This window comes from Microtus oregoni, unplaced genomic scaffold, assembly GCF_018167655.1.
Source record: "Microtus oregoni isolate MIOR12 unplaced genomic scaffold, Mior012 000115F_ref0000277, whole genome shotgun sequence".
Lineage (NCBI taxonomy): Eukaryota > Metazoa > Chordata > Mammalia > Rodentia > Cricetidae > Microtus > Microtus oregoni.
Genome location: NW_024544744.1, coordinates 2,591,986 through 2,606,808, shown reverse-complemented (window position 1 = coordinate 2,606,808; position 14,823 = coordinate 2,591,986). Strand labels below are relative to the sequence as shown.

General features: G+C 43.7%; 1 protein-coding gene and 2 pseudogenes across 1 annotated transcript; 1 reads left to right on the top strand and 2 right to left on the bottom strand.

Moving 5' to 3' along the window:
• The window catches only part of LOC121443923, a 31,341-nt pseudogene that overhangs the window by 12,209 nt on the left and 4,309 nt on the right, over positions 1 to 14,823 (bottom strand).
• On the bottom strand, positions 13,169 to 13,584 carry LOC121443922 (histone H2B type 1-M). Its single transcript, XM_041645685.1, has one exon. The coding sequence runs from the start codon at positions 13,582 to 13,584 to the stop codon at positions 13,204 to 13,206; it is 381 nt and encodes a 126-aa protein (XP_041501619.1). The 3' UTR covers positions 13,169 to 13,203.
• On the top strand, positions 13,862 to 14,315 carry LOC121443935 (annotated as a pseudogene).

Below are 14,823 nucleotides of genomic sequence, written 5' to 3'. Positions count from 1 at the left end.
AGAGCATTGACTGAGAGGACCCAGGTTCAGTTCCCAGCACATACACGTCCCCTCGCAACATTTGTAACTCCAGCTCCAGGGGATCCAGCCTCCTCACACAGACATACGTGTGGACAAAACACCAATGCACATAAAGTGAAAAATAAACAAACAAGGAACTTAAAGACATTGACTTCAAATCTAAAGGCATACTACAATATAAAAAAAAAATCACTCCTTAATGCTGCAATTTTACATCACATATAACTATTTGTACATTTGTAAAAGTTTCCAGGTTAAATATTTAGCAGATTTTAGTGTTGTCAATAACAGAGTGAATCATACAATTCTGGGTTTTTTTTGTTTGTTTGGTTTTGGTTTTGTTTTGTTTTTTTTTTTTTTTGGATTTTCAAGACAGGGTTTCTCCGTAGCTTTCTGGTTTCCTGTCCTGGAACTAGCTCTTGTAGACCAGGCTGGCCTCGAACTCACAGAGATCCGCCTGCCTCTGCCTCCCGAGTGCTAAGATTAAAGGCGTGCGCCACCACTGCCCGGCTACAATTCTGTTCTTATAAATGTGGAAATTCGGGTATAAATGGCTTGTTATGATGTCTTCACAAACATTTTGTAACGGTGACAAGTTTGAGAATTATGGAAGTAAAAAAAAGTTTGTTAGATGTTTGATTTTTTTTTTTGCTTTTTTAAAAAATTAACAGCTAAAATAAATGGGTTTTATGGTGCCATTGTTGTTATGCCAAGATCCACGAGGTCAGCCAAAAATCCAACAAGGAGACCGAGTCCCGTATGTAAAAGCAAAGAGCCTTTATTATGTACAAGTTTGCAAACTTGGTCTCTCTGTGTGTCCAACATATTGGAATAATCAGAGAACCCTGAGCTTTGTTACAGTTGGATTTTTATAATAGTAAAGGCAGGGGAAGGGATTTCTAACGTTCAGGACCCCTGATTGGCTGACATTTGTCTAGGGGTGGTCTGGTGAGTGCTTGCTGGCAGGGGATCCTATCTACAACGGTTGGAACTTTAGGCATTTCCCTTGGAATGGTCAATTCTTGGGTGGTTGCTCAAGTAATCTCAGTTTGTGGTCCTTCCTGAAACCAGGTGTTGCTTCAGGGTAAACTATTGAGAGTCAGGCATCCATTAAACTTATCAATGGCTGAGTCCTACTCTAGCAGGTGATCATGGCTGGAAGTAAAGAACTTCCTTTGGCTGATTGCTGCGCACTGCACCCCTGTGTCTGCGCTCTGTGCGCTGGCACCCAGTTCGCGAGCTTCGGGCAAGGGGGCTGGAGGTTGAAGACACAGATGCAGAGACAGACCGACACACGCAGCTCCCAAACGCTGGTTCAGAAAGCCCATCTTTATTAACACCATGTAGACTTAAATACACTGCAGTTAATGGTCAACAGGTGATCCTCTGATCCTCTACCTAGGCACAGCTTCTAGTAACTTATATTAGAAGGTTCTAGGAGGGAAAAGCTATTGAAGGCCAGGACTCATTAATCCTAACAGGTGATCTTTTTCTATTTAGCTTATCATGGCTAGCTCCTGCAATTGTCACTCATGCACATTATTGTTCCACTATGCTGCCCCCTTTAATATATGCTTGGAGTGTCTCTCTTGGAGTGACACCTCTCTCTTGGAGTGTCTTAGTCACTGTTCTATTGCTGTGCAAAGACTCTGCGACCAAGGCAACTCATCAAAGACAGCATTTACTTGGTGAATTGCTTACAGTCAGAAGGTGAGTCCGTGACCATCATGGTGGGAAGCATGGCAGGGGGCAGGCAGACAAGGACCCAAAGAAGTAGCTGAGAGCTCACTCACATCTAATCCACCAGGAGGGGTAAGGGAGTAAGCAGAGAAAGACACAAAGACTGGGCCTGGCTTGGGCTTTTGAATCCTCAAAGCTCACCCCAGTGACACGCTCCTCCAACAAGGCCAATCTCCTAAACCTTCCCAGAATAGTGAATAGGGTCTTAGCCATGGAATATGGGACCCTATAGGGGCCATTCTCATTCAAACCACCACAGAGAGGAAATTTAATCAGCATGTATACTTTATTTAGACCAGAAAACCATCTATATAGTCAAAATAATGGAAACTCAACAAATTTTTTAAGTGAAAATGTTGACATAGAAAGTGGTCAAGATAAGGGGAAGGGGAAGAAACTATAAGAGTAAAATTTTTATTCATTGTAAATAAATGGATAATAAATAAGAATAAATAAATCAGAAGACTGAGTGTAATGGTCTATCCTGCTGTCCTGTCCCTTTAAGAAATAAGCCCCACCCACTCCCTCCCCCAGCCACCGAGGCAAGCTGATCTTCAGCTTCCAGCCTGAGACTTTGTGCCTCTCTCTCAAAGAGACTGTCATGGCTCCTCTTACCCCCCCATCCTCCACACTCATTTTGCGTTCTCTCTCTCTCTCCCTCCATCTCCCTTCCTTCTTCCTTCTTCTCCTTCCTTCCCTTCCCCCTTTTCCTTCCATTATCCACTAAATAAATATCTGTATGGCATGCCTATCCAGCTCTGTCTCTCACCCACCACTTGGCTCCCTGCCTAGGACCCACTGTCCCTCGGGGGCTCCCTGACTGAGACTGGCTGACTTCAAGGCCCACCATGGTCTCGGGACCCGCTGCACACTGCCTGCGGCCACTCGGGGACATGCAGCATTTTGTTTAAATCATAACACTGAGACAGGCAAATTATGGTTCACAGACCTGCCTGCTAGTCTCAAAGACCAAACAACAAGGACTGGAGAGATGGTCAGTGATGAAGGGCACATAACGTTCTGGTGCAGGACCCAATTTCAGTCGCAAGAACCAGGGGATCGGTGGCCATTTTCCTCACTCACATGCACATGAACACAGTCAGACAGACACACACACACACAAAGAAAAACTTTAAAAAAAAATTTCATAAAAAAAGGTAATAGCCGGGTGGTGGTGGTGCACGCCTTTAATCCCAGCACTCGGGAGGCAGAGGCAGGCGGATCTCTGTGAGTTCGAGGCCAGTTCGAGGTCTACAAGAGCTAGTTCCAGGACAGGAACCAAAAGCTACGGAGAAACCCTGTCTCGAAAAATCAAAAATAAATAAATAAATAAATAAAATTAAAAAAAGGTAATATATTGTATGCATGTTCTGTTTTATGTGGATCCGTGGAAAAAATCAGTCACTTCCTGGATGCATTTTGACTTGAAGCAGCAGGAAAGTCAGTTTTTGGTAAACTTGTAATGGCTTAAATAAAAACGGGGAAGAACAGAGAGAGAGAGAGGAGAAAGGAGGGGGTAGAAGAGAAGTGGGGGAAAGGGAGTGAGGCAGAAGCTGCCTCTTCAAGAGAGAGTTGGAGAGGGAACAGACTCTGGCTACAAGCAGGAAGGAAGGTTTGCCTGCCTCTGCAGTGCAGGTGGGGAAGTGAGTGGGTGGGGCCTGACTCGTAAAGGGACAGGACAAACCATTACATTCCCATTTCTTTTATAATAAAAAGGCAGGAGGTTAGGCACAACAGGTTAAAGGAATTGGGGCGGCAGATTCTCAAGAATGCTTCCTGCTTATATGTGGGCGTCAACTTGGGGGGGGTGGGTACTTGAGAAAGCAGGGTGCTGGTCACATTCTGGGGTAGCTGGTCTCTGTTCTTTTCTGGTATTTGTGGTATAGAAATGTCTAATGTCTCTTACACATGTTTAAGGTATTGGCAGAACAGAGGACAAAATTAAGTTTAGGGAAAAAAAAAATTTAGGACCAAGGAATTGACAGGGATGTATCTGACTGTTTAAGGTAGATCCTTTAATCCGGCTCCTTGGAACTCAAAAAAATTCTTTGGGTTTGTGAAAATTTAAACAGCAGTATATTTATATCAGAATGACTGACAGATATTTTTTGTATAATGAAAATGTTAGGCTGGGAGCCTAGGTGCCAGTCACTGGCATCTATCTCAGCCCCCAGGCCTGGTCTGGACTTCAAATCCCAGCAGGCCAGTCCTGACCCCTCCCTGGGGGTGGGGTCAGGACCACTCCCCAGGGTACTTAAGTGATCCCCCAAAAGAAGAACACGTGGTCTCCCTTTCTTCCTACCGGGGGTTGCTTTTTTGCGGCTTCCCGTTTCTCCCTCTGGGCCACCCGAAAACGCAGATTTTCCATTAAACCTGGATACTTCTTAATTTGGCTTGTTTTGATTTGGCTTGATTGGGAATTTTTGCATCGTCAGAGAGCTTGCTTAGGAAAGTATTTTTAAGACTGAATGAGAGAGAAATTTGATAACTTGTATTTGTCCTCACACCCTTATAACTTGCAGGTACACACCTTAATAACTTGTATTTGTAGTTTACTGAAATTTGTTTGGTGAGGTTATTCTTTTAAACTGACAAAGCCTCTCAGCTGTCAAACTGCATCAGAGATCTTTGAGAAGGATAAAATTTTACTTAAGTTATTGATTAAAAAAAACAGATAACTTACTTGGTTGGCACCTAGCTAGTGCTACTCCTCATGGTCCTCCATGGTCGCTGAGGGTCGTATTTGCCTTTGGCTGTTTAGTGCAGGGCCTGCCAGACTACAGAAGATCCTGTGGGCTAAGAAATCTGTAGGAAGACAGGCCTACCTTGGCCTGAGCAGCTAGGCTGTCAATTCCAGCAATTCTTTCCATTGGAAATCTTCGGCTTAAATGAAAGGCAGTTTTTCCCAGTGGTCAGTGCTCTTGAATCTCTTTTTCGCATGACCAAAGAGACCTCCTAATTCTATCCTGTGTTTTTTTGTCTCAATTTCTTTCATCTGGCATTTCCTTAGCTTTAACATACCTCCAATCCAGGAACCCTAGATGATTTGTGGGAGTAGGCTCTTACAGGGCTGTGTTCCAGCTAGCCCAAAAATGGCTGTCTATGAAAGGAAGGTCTAAGAATCTAATAGTTGTTCAGTCCATGAAGGCTGAATATTTCAGCGGGTCTTCTGTACATCTGGGAATCCCAAAGAAGTAGACTCCAACGACAGTGAAGAAATGAACTGGCTAGTGAGAGTGAAAAGCAAGCTTCCTTTTCCCATGTCTTTTATATATAAGGCTGCCAACTGAAGGTGTGGCCAAGAGTAATAATGCATCTTTCCAACCTCAAAAGATCTGGATTAAAGGTGTATCTTCCCATCTCAAACGTAGACAGAAGTGGGTCTTCCCACTTCAAATAATATAATTAACAAAAAAATTTCTCACAGGTGTGCCCAGCTATTTGGGTTTTAGTTAATTGAGGATGTAGTCAAGTTGGCAACCAAGAATAGCCATCACAACATGCAAAGACCCTCCCATTCTGAGCACTTCCAGCCCAGGTTGAAAGAAAGTCATACTTGCAAGGGAGCCGGAGATACAGAGAACAGTGAACTGTAGATACAGTTGATTGAATTCTGACAGAACGCTGACCCTTTAAGTATTTACATTCAGTGAACTTCAACTATCTCTGGGGAAATGAGAGTAACATAGTCCACATTTCTGAAAAGGGCACATTTAGAAGATACAAGCAAGTACCTACCTGTCAAGGACCCTCAAACCTTCCTTTGATTTACCTAAAAGACTGCTTTTTAGGACAAGGGGCAAAAATACTTTTAGAAAGGCTAGAGCCTCTCCATGGCTGGCAAGATGTCTGAGAGGTTAAGAAAACTCAGTTTTTTGTTCCCAGTGTTGGCGAATAGTCTCAGGTCACGAGGAATTGAGTCAGGTTGTACCAGCCACAAAGAACTGATTGGCCCTGGCCAGATCCTTCTGGTCCATCTGTAGAAACAATAGCCCTGGGAATCGAAAACAACCCACCTCACTCCCAGTTAAACCACACCAGACACACACACACACACACACACACACACACACACACACACTGTAACTTCCTGGGAGCTATTCATGTATACATGTATGTATATACCTGTCTCCCCAGCCTCTCTAACTGCAATCAGTCTTCCACCAGAAAGGCTGAGGCTGCACTTTTCCCATATTGGGTCTCAGCCTTTGGGGGGGGGAGGGGATCTGTCTACCTCTCCATTTCCTTTTTTTTTCTTCACATACCACCCACATGGCAGCTCACAACTGTCTGTACCTACTGTTCCAGGGGATCTGATGGTATTTTCTGGCCTATCTGGGCAAAAAACATGCATGTGACATGCAGGCACATATGCTGCCAAAATACCCACACACCTAAAAAATAAAATAATAAAAAGAAATAATTTTAAATAGGCCATAGCCTGTCATCTTTTAATATTTTGACTTCTTGTTAACAGAGCCTTTTCTTTCTTGGTTCTTCTGTCTCTCAATCCATTGAACTTGTTGGGTTACAGTAACCAACCAAGCCTTGTGAGGTAACAATAGCTCACATCTTTTGCCCCATCATTTTTCCTCATCATCTCCCATATAAACTCTTTATAATGTACATTAATATTTTCTGTTTTTTTTTTAAAAAAAAGCAAACAAACTTTCCAGCGTTCTTGGAGATGTTAAAGGTTTTTAAAGGTTCCCCAATAACAAAAGCATCTGCTTTCCATGTGTCCTTTCTGTCTGAACTAAATTTATATAATATGACTCAGGATAGGAGCTGCTAACTAGAAAAAAACCAGGCAAATATAAAGTTTGGGTTGCTGACTGAATGGAAAACAGTGATATAATATCTTGAAATTATCTCTTACTTTCTAATAGCCTGGAATGTTTTTTGTGCCTCACAGCCAGAGTTAGTAAGTCACTTTTGAGAGTGTTAGACTAGCCTGTTTGTTTAACGTGTGTTTAAGAGAACAATGTAGCATTCAACCTTGTCTCGGTTCCCCATGGAACCAACCTTCCCCACCTAAACTACTACATTGCTGTAATCTGCGGTTACATCATCCACACTCCTGACCTAGATAATGTGTGCATAACATTTGCTGAAAACATCAACTCCAGAAGTTGAAAGCTACTTTCTAAAATCTACCATACAAGTTGAAAGTGACATTTATGGATGTTAGTTTATAAGGAATAATGTTTGTTGTCTGGTTCACTTATGAGCAGGTGTAGCCAGTGGCATAATCCTCGTAAAACTCTGTTAAAGTTTTCTGCAAATCCCAATCTTCCTAATACTGCGACCCTTTAATACAGTTCCTCGCATTAAGGTGACCCCTCAACCATAAAATTATTTCATTGCTCCTTCTAAACTGTAACTTTGCCATGGTTATAAATCATAATGTAAATATTTGATATGCAGGATATCCAATGCACTAGGGGCCATGTGATGCTTTCTATGCTGTCCAAAAAAAATACAGAGTGAAGCCTTTGTTAGAAACAGACGCCATCCACACACACAGTTCATACAACAGACAGACACACAGATACAGAGACAAGACAGCCTTCAGCTAGGCAGTTCAGACTCAGACTCATTCACCCTGACAGACGTTAGGTCAGAACAGACACTTGACTCAGGGAGCATGAAGCAGAGAGAGAACTCAGATTTGGACTTGATCTTGGTTAAGTGACTCCTAAGGAAAATGATTTTATTTCTTCCCTTAATGTGTCACCCATGTACTGCTGGTGACTCAGAATCAATCACTAATGGGTTTAACCTACACAATATTCTACCTAGGTTTTTCTCTAAGCTGCTACACACCTAGAAAGTACAGCCCCAAGTAGGGTGGGGCAATAGGATGACCTGCAATGACGTTAGTAGCCCCACCCCACCGCACCCCAATTCCATGATGGAAGTACCATTCAGATCCTAAAGCTCAGCATCCTGCCAAGATGGAAACCAAGACCTAATCCATCAAAGTCCCTAGTTCTGGGAAAGTCTCTAGATATATTTATTATCCTTGCTTTTTGACTTCTATAGTTCTGCATCTGGCTAACTGTTCTTGTGAACAGAAATAAGCCAACCCAGGATATATTTTTATATTAAAAGCTCACCCTGAAAAAGGCTTGATGCTACACTGAGATCCTGAATACCGAGTATAGTTGCTGGCTGGCTAATAAAGACTTTCATTTTTTTTCCCCCCACAATACAGGGTTTCTCTGTAGCTTTGGAGCCGGTCCTGAAACTAACTCTTGTAGACCAGGCTGGCCTTGAACTCACAGAAATCCGCCTGCCTCTGCCTCCCGAGTGCTGGGATTAAAGGTGTGTGCCACCACCGCCTGGCAAGACATTCCATATGCTTAAACCTGTGTCAGAATAATCTTTTCTTGTGGATACACCATAACAGAGCTTTCTAAATTGTGGTCTTATATCTTATTTAGGACTTTTAATAATCTGTAGAGCTCAGATACCCTCTCCTTCTAATGGCCATGAATGTAAAGATTTCCCCCTTGTGCTGTGGGTGGGCTTCCTTTGCTGTGATGTTGAAGGACCTCATCACCTGACACCCATCTCAGCTCATCGCTCTCCCAAGCCTGGAAAGAATGTCTAAAACAATGATCTGAATGCTTTATGATGATAGCATAATAAAACCTCAGCACTTTCCCTTGATACCTGAGTCAGCTGCAAGTTATTAAGCCCGAAAAGCTGTGAGCCTCTGAACTTGATGCCGGACATCCAGGGGAAATAAGAGTGGTCTAGGAAATGCACTTGCAAATGTCACATGACAGGAAGTCAAGCTTGTTAAAGCACATGTGTCTATTTTTGTGTCTCTTTCCCTGCTTGACTTGCCGCAGAACTGAACTCCAATACAGCTGTTGACATCAGTAGTTACAAGGAAATTTATGGACACTTAAAATATAGACCAACAAATTAGGAAAATTAGACAAATTGAAAAATATCCACAAAACAAAGTCCAAAGAATGCATCCAGAATGACTTCTAGGGGGCTCGGTCATGGCTGGGACTGTGAAGAAATAAAAGACAGACTCATGGACAGAAAGCTGAGATTGGACGGACTGGTGTCTAGGCTGTAGAAAACAGCAACCACAAGCTCAGTGAGTTTCTTATATAGAGTTGAACAGGAGGCAGGATTGTTGCATACAGCTGGGCAAGGAGATAGGGTTATTGCACACAGATAAAGGGGGAGGCAGAGATCATGGCATACAGCTCCATCAAGGCATCAGGTTTTGCTAAACTCTGTAGGAGCGGTCTCTGCGGGCAGGCAGACTCTGAGCCATGACCCCGGGGGCTGGGGAGTTACGGTAGTAATTTTCTGCACACACTGTCAAGATCCTCTCAGAAGAGGAGGTTTTGCCATGCTTTGAGCCTCATTCCGGTGTGGGAGGCTTTGCCATTCCTTCATGGGGCTGGGATTCTAGGGTCCTTGACATGGCCATTCCCACGTCAGCACACATTCACTCAGGACTCCACTCATTCTGGGCTTCCTGGACTCCCTGCACCACACAGCTTCCTCAGAAACCGGGGCAGAGTGCTATTCAGTATTTGCTAGGTAAGTTTATTCACAAATTCTTTATAACATTAACTTACTACTCTTAGTTCCTCCCACATCGATGGAAACATTCTTTTTCATATATTTAATATTCCTTACATATATGATAGAGAAAAATTTGGTAAATGCCAGTCTAAATTTTGCCCTTTGCAGTGCAAACTGAGGGTATTTTGGAAACAAATTTATGGATATGCTTAATCTGAATTTCCATTAAATTACCAAAGACAAACTAGTCACTCAGAAGCAACCGCATTAGCATGAGTATCCTCTGAAAACACCAAGGCCAGATGAGGGGTATAACTCACCTTCCACTAGTCTGCTGGTTGCTCTGCTCCACCGAGAAGAAATATAAAGTTACAGATCTCTTTCTTCATGTAATAAATGTATACACTTTTGTTAGTCTATCAGTTTATCTCATTGACTTAATCATGGAACAATGAGAATAGGTATCATGAGCATTATATCGGTAAATTGCCATTTGATGTTTGAGTTCACTGAAAAGCTACCTCCGAACCAGTTCAGACACAAGTGTGCTTGTCTCAAAGTCTCTTTGGAGTCTGGGAGTGGTTGACAACACACGCCTTTAATCCCAGCATTTGGGAGTCAGAGGCTAGCAGGTCTCTGAATTCGAGGTCAGTCTGGTCAACAGAGAGTTCTGGGGCAGCCCGGCTACATACGCTCCCCACCCTGCCCATAAAAAATGCATCCGTCTCTTACAAGGCCCCAGAATTATCTGGCTCGCCTAATGCTGTTGCTAGGAAAAAATGGGAAACAAGCCAAGCACAAAACCATTGTGTCAGCCGGGCAGTTAATCCCAGCACTCGGGAGGCAGAGGCAGGCGGATCTCTGTGAGTTCGAGACCAGCCTGGTCTACAGAGCTAGTTCCAGGACAGGCTCCAAAGCCACAGAGAAACCCTGTCTCAAAACAAAACAAAACAAAACAAAAGAAAACATTGTGTCCTTAGAAGGTGAACGGTTTCTAACAAACGTTACTTTTGTTTGTTCCTGTTCCATTATGAAAATGCTCTCAGGGGCAAAAACAAAACATAACAAAGCAAAAAACTATCCAAAAAGCAGAGGCAGGTGGATCTGTGTGTTCGAGGCCAGCCTGATGTTAGAGAGCAAGTTCCTAGCAGGACAGTCAGATCTACAAAGAACCCTGCCTCAAAGGGAAAAACAAACAAAACAACAAGAACCTAGTACTCTTGTTCTTCAGTTATGGGAAGCTCAGTAAGGGACTACAAAGGCCCAACAGGAAACTCCAGCCGCCTGCAGCTTCCCCAGTTGGTTCCCGCTTCGTGCTGTGAGCATCTGTTTTGATGGTGTTATCTCCACAGCTGCTCTTTGCTTTTACTTTCCAGGAAGAGTCCCTTCGGCCAAGGACTCGGTGAAATCCAGCTGATGGCTGCCGGATGTTTTGAGATCCGTTTTGTTGAGGTTTTACTGTTTATCTGCGGCATCTCTCATTATTTTTATGTATTTGCTTTTGACTTGTTTTATATTTAGTAAACAGACTCAAGTTATAGTTATCACAGAACATTCTCTGGACTGTAGTGAATGTCAGAGTTTACCCTCTCACAGGGATTCAGGCTGAAACTCTGCCTCTGAGTGTATATCTGGGCCTGGTGGACAAGCCTCCAGCCACAGCGTGGAGCCGGCTGAGAAAGGAGGACTCCAGTTCCATGCAAGTCTGGCTATAAAGCAAACTCTCACTCTTTAAAACAAAATAAAACAAACAAACAAAAATCCACAAGTAAACAAATCAATGAAAGAAATTTTATTGAAATTTGACAGAATTTGAGGTATTTCACTTGACAATGTAGTACAGGTTTTCTTTTCAGGGACCGTATGATTATTTTGGCGAATCGTTCACAGCTCAGTCTTTGCAGTCCAACAAGACAGGATATTAGCTGTGACTTCTGTGCGGTCCATTCTCATTTACTTTCCTCAACTTTAAAAGAAGGAAGACAATAAAATTTGTTCCACAGGATACTATAGAGATTAGAGATAATAAACAAATGGTTAGACACACATATTAAGTTCTTACTATACAATAGCTAAAATTCACTGATGTTTGGGCTGGTTAGTTTTCGTCTACTTGACACAAGCTGGGTCATATGATGAAAGAGGGACCCTCAGTTAAAAAGAATACCTTCCTTTTTTTTTTTTTCTTTTTTATTGGTTTTTCGAGACAGGGTTTCTTTGTGGTTTTGGAGCCTGTCCTGGAACAAGCTCTTGTAGACCAGGCTGGTCTCGAACTCACAGAGATCCGCCTGCCTCTGCCTCCCAAGTGCTGTTGTTTTTTGTTTTGTGTTTGTTTTGTTTTCTGTTTTTCGAGACATGGCTTCTGTGTAGCTTTGGAGCCTGTCCTGGAACTAGCTCTTGTAAAACCAGGCAGGCCTCCAACTCACAGAGATCCATCTGCCTCTGCCTCCTGAGTGCTGGGATTAAAGGCGTGCACCACCACTGCCTGCTGAAAAGAATACCTTTATCCGATTGCCCTGTAGATAATTCTGTGGGACGTTTTCTCAATCAATGATTGATGTGATTGAACTAAGCTCACAGGGAGCAGTGCCTGTGAGGCTGGCTGAGGTGGTCCTGGGAGGTAGGAGAAAAACTTCGAATGAGTCTGGTTTCTGCGTCTGCTAATGCTTGAGTTCCTGCCCTGACTTTCTTCAGTGGACTAAATCAGGAAGGACTTGTAAGTCAAATAAAACCTTTCCTCCTCAGCTTGTTCTTGGACATGGTGTTTACAACAGCAACACAAAACTACAATATCCTATTACCTACCTTTATGTGATTAATTACCAGGCCATTGCACTTTCTATGCTAAGAGAATTTAGAAATAACTTTCGTTTTCTTGAGATTTCTATTATTATTATAGTTAAATGAACCTTTACCTAGTATTTTATGATTAAGAAACAAAAATTCTTTGTAAGCAGAATGCCAAAACTATATAAAAAGGTAAATCACATTAAGACTCATTGAGATTTTCTCCTTTAAATTCCTTTTTGAAACATCACACTAATAAATTCTTATATACATAGTTAAAAGTCAACAGAAGACAGTTTTTAAAATCAACAACTGACCTAAGGTTACCAGGCAGCCCGATAGAAAAAAACCGGGGCCATGTAAAACCACACTTGGTTGTACAGGCCTATAACCCCAGCTACCCAAAAAGTTAAGGCCCAAAGATGCAAATTTTGAGGCAAATTCAGGTTAGGGTGAAATCAAGGAAACCTTGTGCCCAGAATACAAAGTGAAATCCACAAGTGAGGGGTGGCCAAGTTATGGTGCAACGAGAACAAGGGCAAACTTACACAAAACAATTGTGACGTCAAACAAAACTGTTAAATATGGGACCAAATTACGACTGAAAAAGCTCAAGGGGACACTGAAAATGCTTAGTTGGGGACAAGATACTCAGCTGAAGTGTCTGGAGGGCATGTGGGATATTTTGAGTTCCAATACTAAACACATAGCAGTGTGATGTGAACCAGACGTTAAAAGTATAGAACTTAATGGGGCTGGAGAGATGGCTCAGTGGTTAAGAGCATTGCCTGCTCTTCCAAAGGTCCTGAGTTCAATTCCCGGCAACCTCATGGTGGCTCACAACCATCTGTGATGAGATCTATACACAAAGACAGAATATTGTATTCATAATAAACATTTATAAAAAAATATATACAACTTATGGTGTACAAGCCCTTCTTATTGCTACTGGCATTGGGAAGCGAAGCTTGCCTCACCAAAGAGCTATACAGGAAATATACAGGGAGGAGAAAGGGTGTCATGTAACAGCTATTTCATACGAAGTTGTGAGTGGCTCTGAAAAGAGCCTTTGGGTTAAGAGCGAGATAGGCGCGCTCACTTGGAGCTGGTGTACTTGGTGACGGCCTTGGTGCCCTCGGACACGGCGTGCTTGGCCAGCTCCCCGGGCAGCAGCAGGCGCACGGCCGTCTGGATCTCCCGGGACGTGATGGTCGAGCGCTTGTTGTAATGCGCCAGGCGCGACGCCTCGCCCGCGATGCGCTCGAAGATGTCGTTGACGAACGAGTTCATGATGCCCATGGCCTTGGAAGAGATGCCGGTGTCGGGGTGGACTTGCTTCAGCACCTTGTACACGTACACCGAGTAGCTCTCCTTGCGGCTGCGCTTGCGCTTCTTGCCGTCCTTCTTCTGCGCCTTGGTCACGGCCTTCTTGGAGCCCTTCTTCGGGGCGGGCGCCGACTTTGTTGGCTCAGGCATGTCAACCTACTCAATAATGTCAGTTAGCAACGTTCACAGACAAGCGAACACTCTCCTTATATAGATTTCCATATGCAAATGAGGTGAAGACTTGGACGCAATCTTATTGGGTTTCTGAAGTACGTTTTATGCAATCACAATACAGATGTCCAAACCTGTACTTCTATTGGTTAACATGAAAATAATCGTCTAACCAATACCACGGCTTCTTTTTTAGCGCCACTGTGTAAATATAAAGATTGAACTGCTCTTCCAATTGAGCCGGTAAATTATCATACACGTTTACTTCGCGATATCTGGACGAGGCAAGCAGGGTGGCAAGGCTCGTGCCAAGTCCAAGCCTCCCGGGCCGGCCTGCAGTTCCCCGTGGGCCGCGTGCACCGTCTCCTCCGCAAGGGCAACTACGCGGAGCGGGTGGGCGCCGGCGCCCCGGTGTACCTGGCGGCCGTGCTGGAGTACCTGACGGCCGAGATCCTGGAGCTGGCTGGCAACGCGGCCCGCGACAACAAGAAGACGCGCATCATCCCGCGCCACCTGCAGCTGGCCATCCGCAACGACGAGGAGCTCAACAAGCTGCTGGGCCGCGTGACGATCGCGCAGGGCGGCGTCCTGCCCAACATCCAGGCTGTGCTGCTGCCCAAGAAGACCGAGAGCAGCCACCACAAGGCCAAGTGAACGGTATAGTTTTCGGATAGCTCTTAGAAACAAAGGCTCTTTTAAGAGCCCCATTCTCTACTCAAAAAAAGAGTGACACTTGGATCTGTGCTTAATGCATTAGAACAGTTAGAAGATAAATCTTTAAGTTTTGTTCGTTTGAGTTATTGAAGTTGTCTGGAACAACTTGGCTCTACCTCAGTTCTGTTCAAGTTCAGATTATAGGGTTACATGACAAGTACCTTGCTAAAATTATTTCGGCCTACAAGCTATTCCAAATGGAGCACTGTTTAGGTTTCTGTGTGGTTCCAGTCTAGAGTTCCTGCAACGTGGAACTCTGCAGAAGGTGGCCGCAGCACTATTGTGTTTTACTGCTTTGTTCCTGGAGCATCACATCTAAGAAACAAGTTTTCTGCAATCTTCGGTTCTGTATGAATAAAATTCCGTTAGTGACCTGGTCCAGAGCCAGGAAATCCTACTTGCACTTAATAGTTGAGTTTAATCCCGTGAGCCCACATGGAAGCAGACAGAATCAATCCTCACAAGTTTGTCTTCTGGCTTTCACATGTGTATGTCCCACCCATA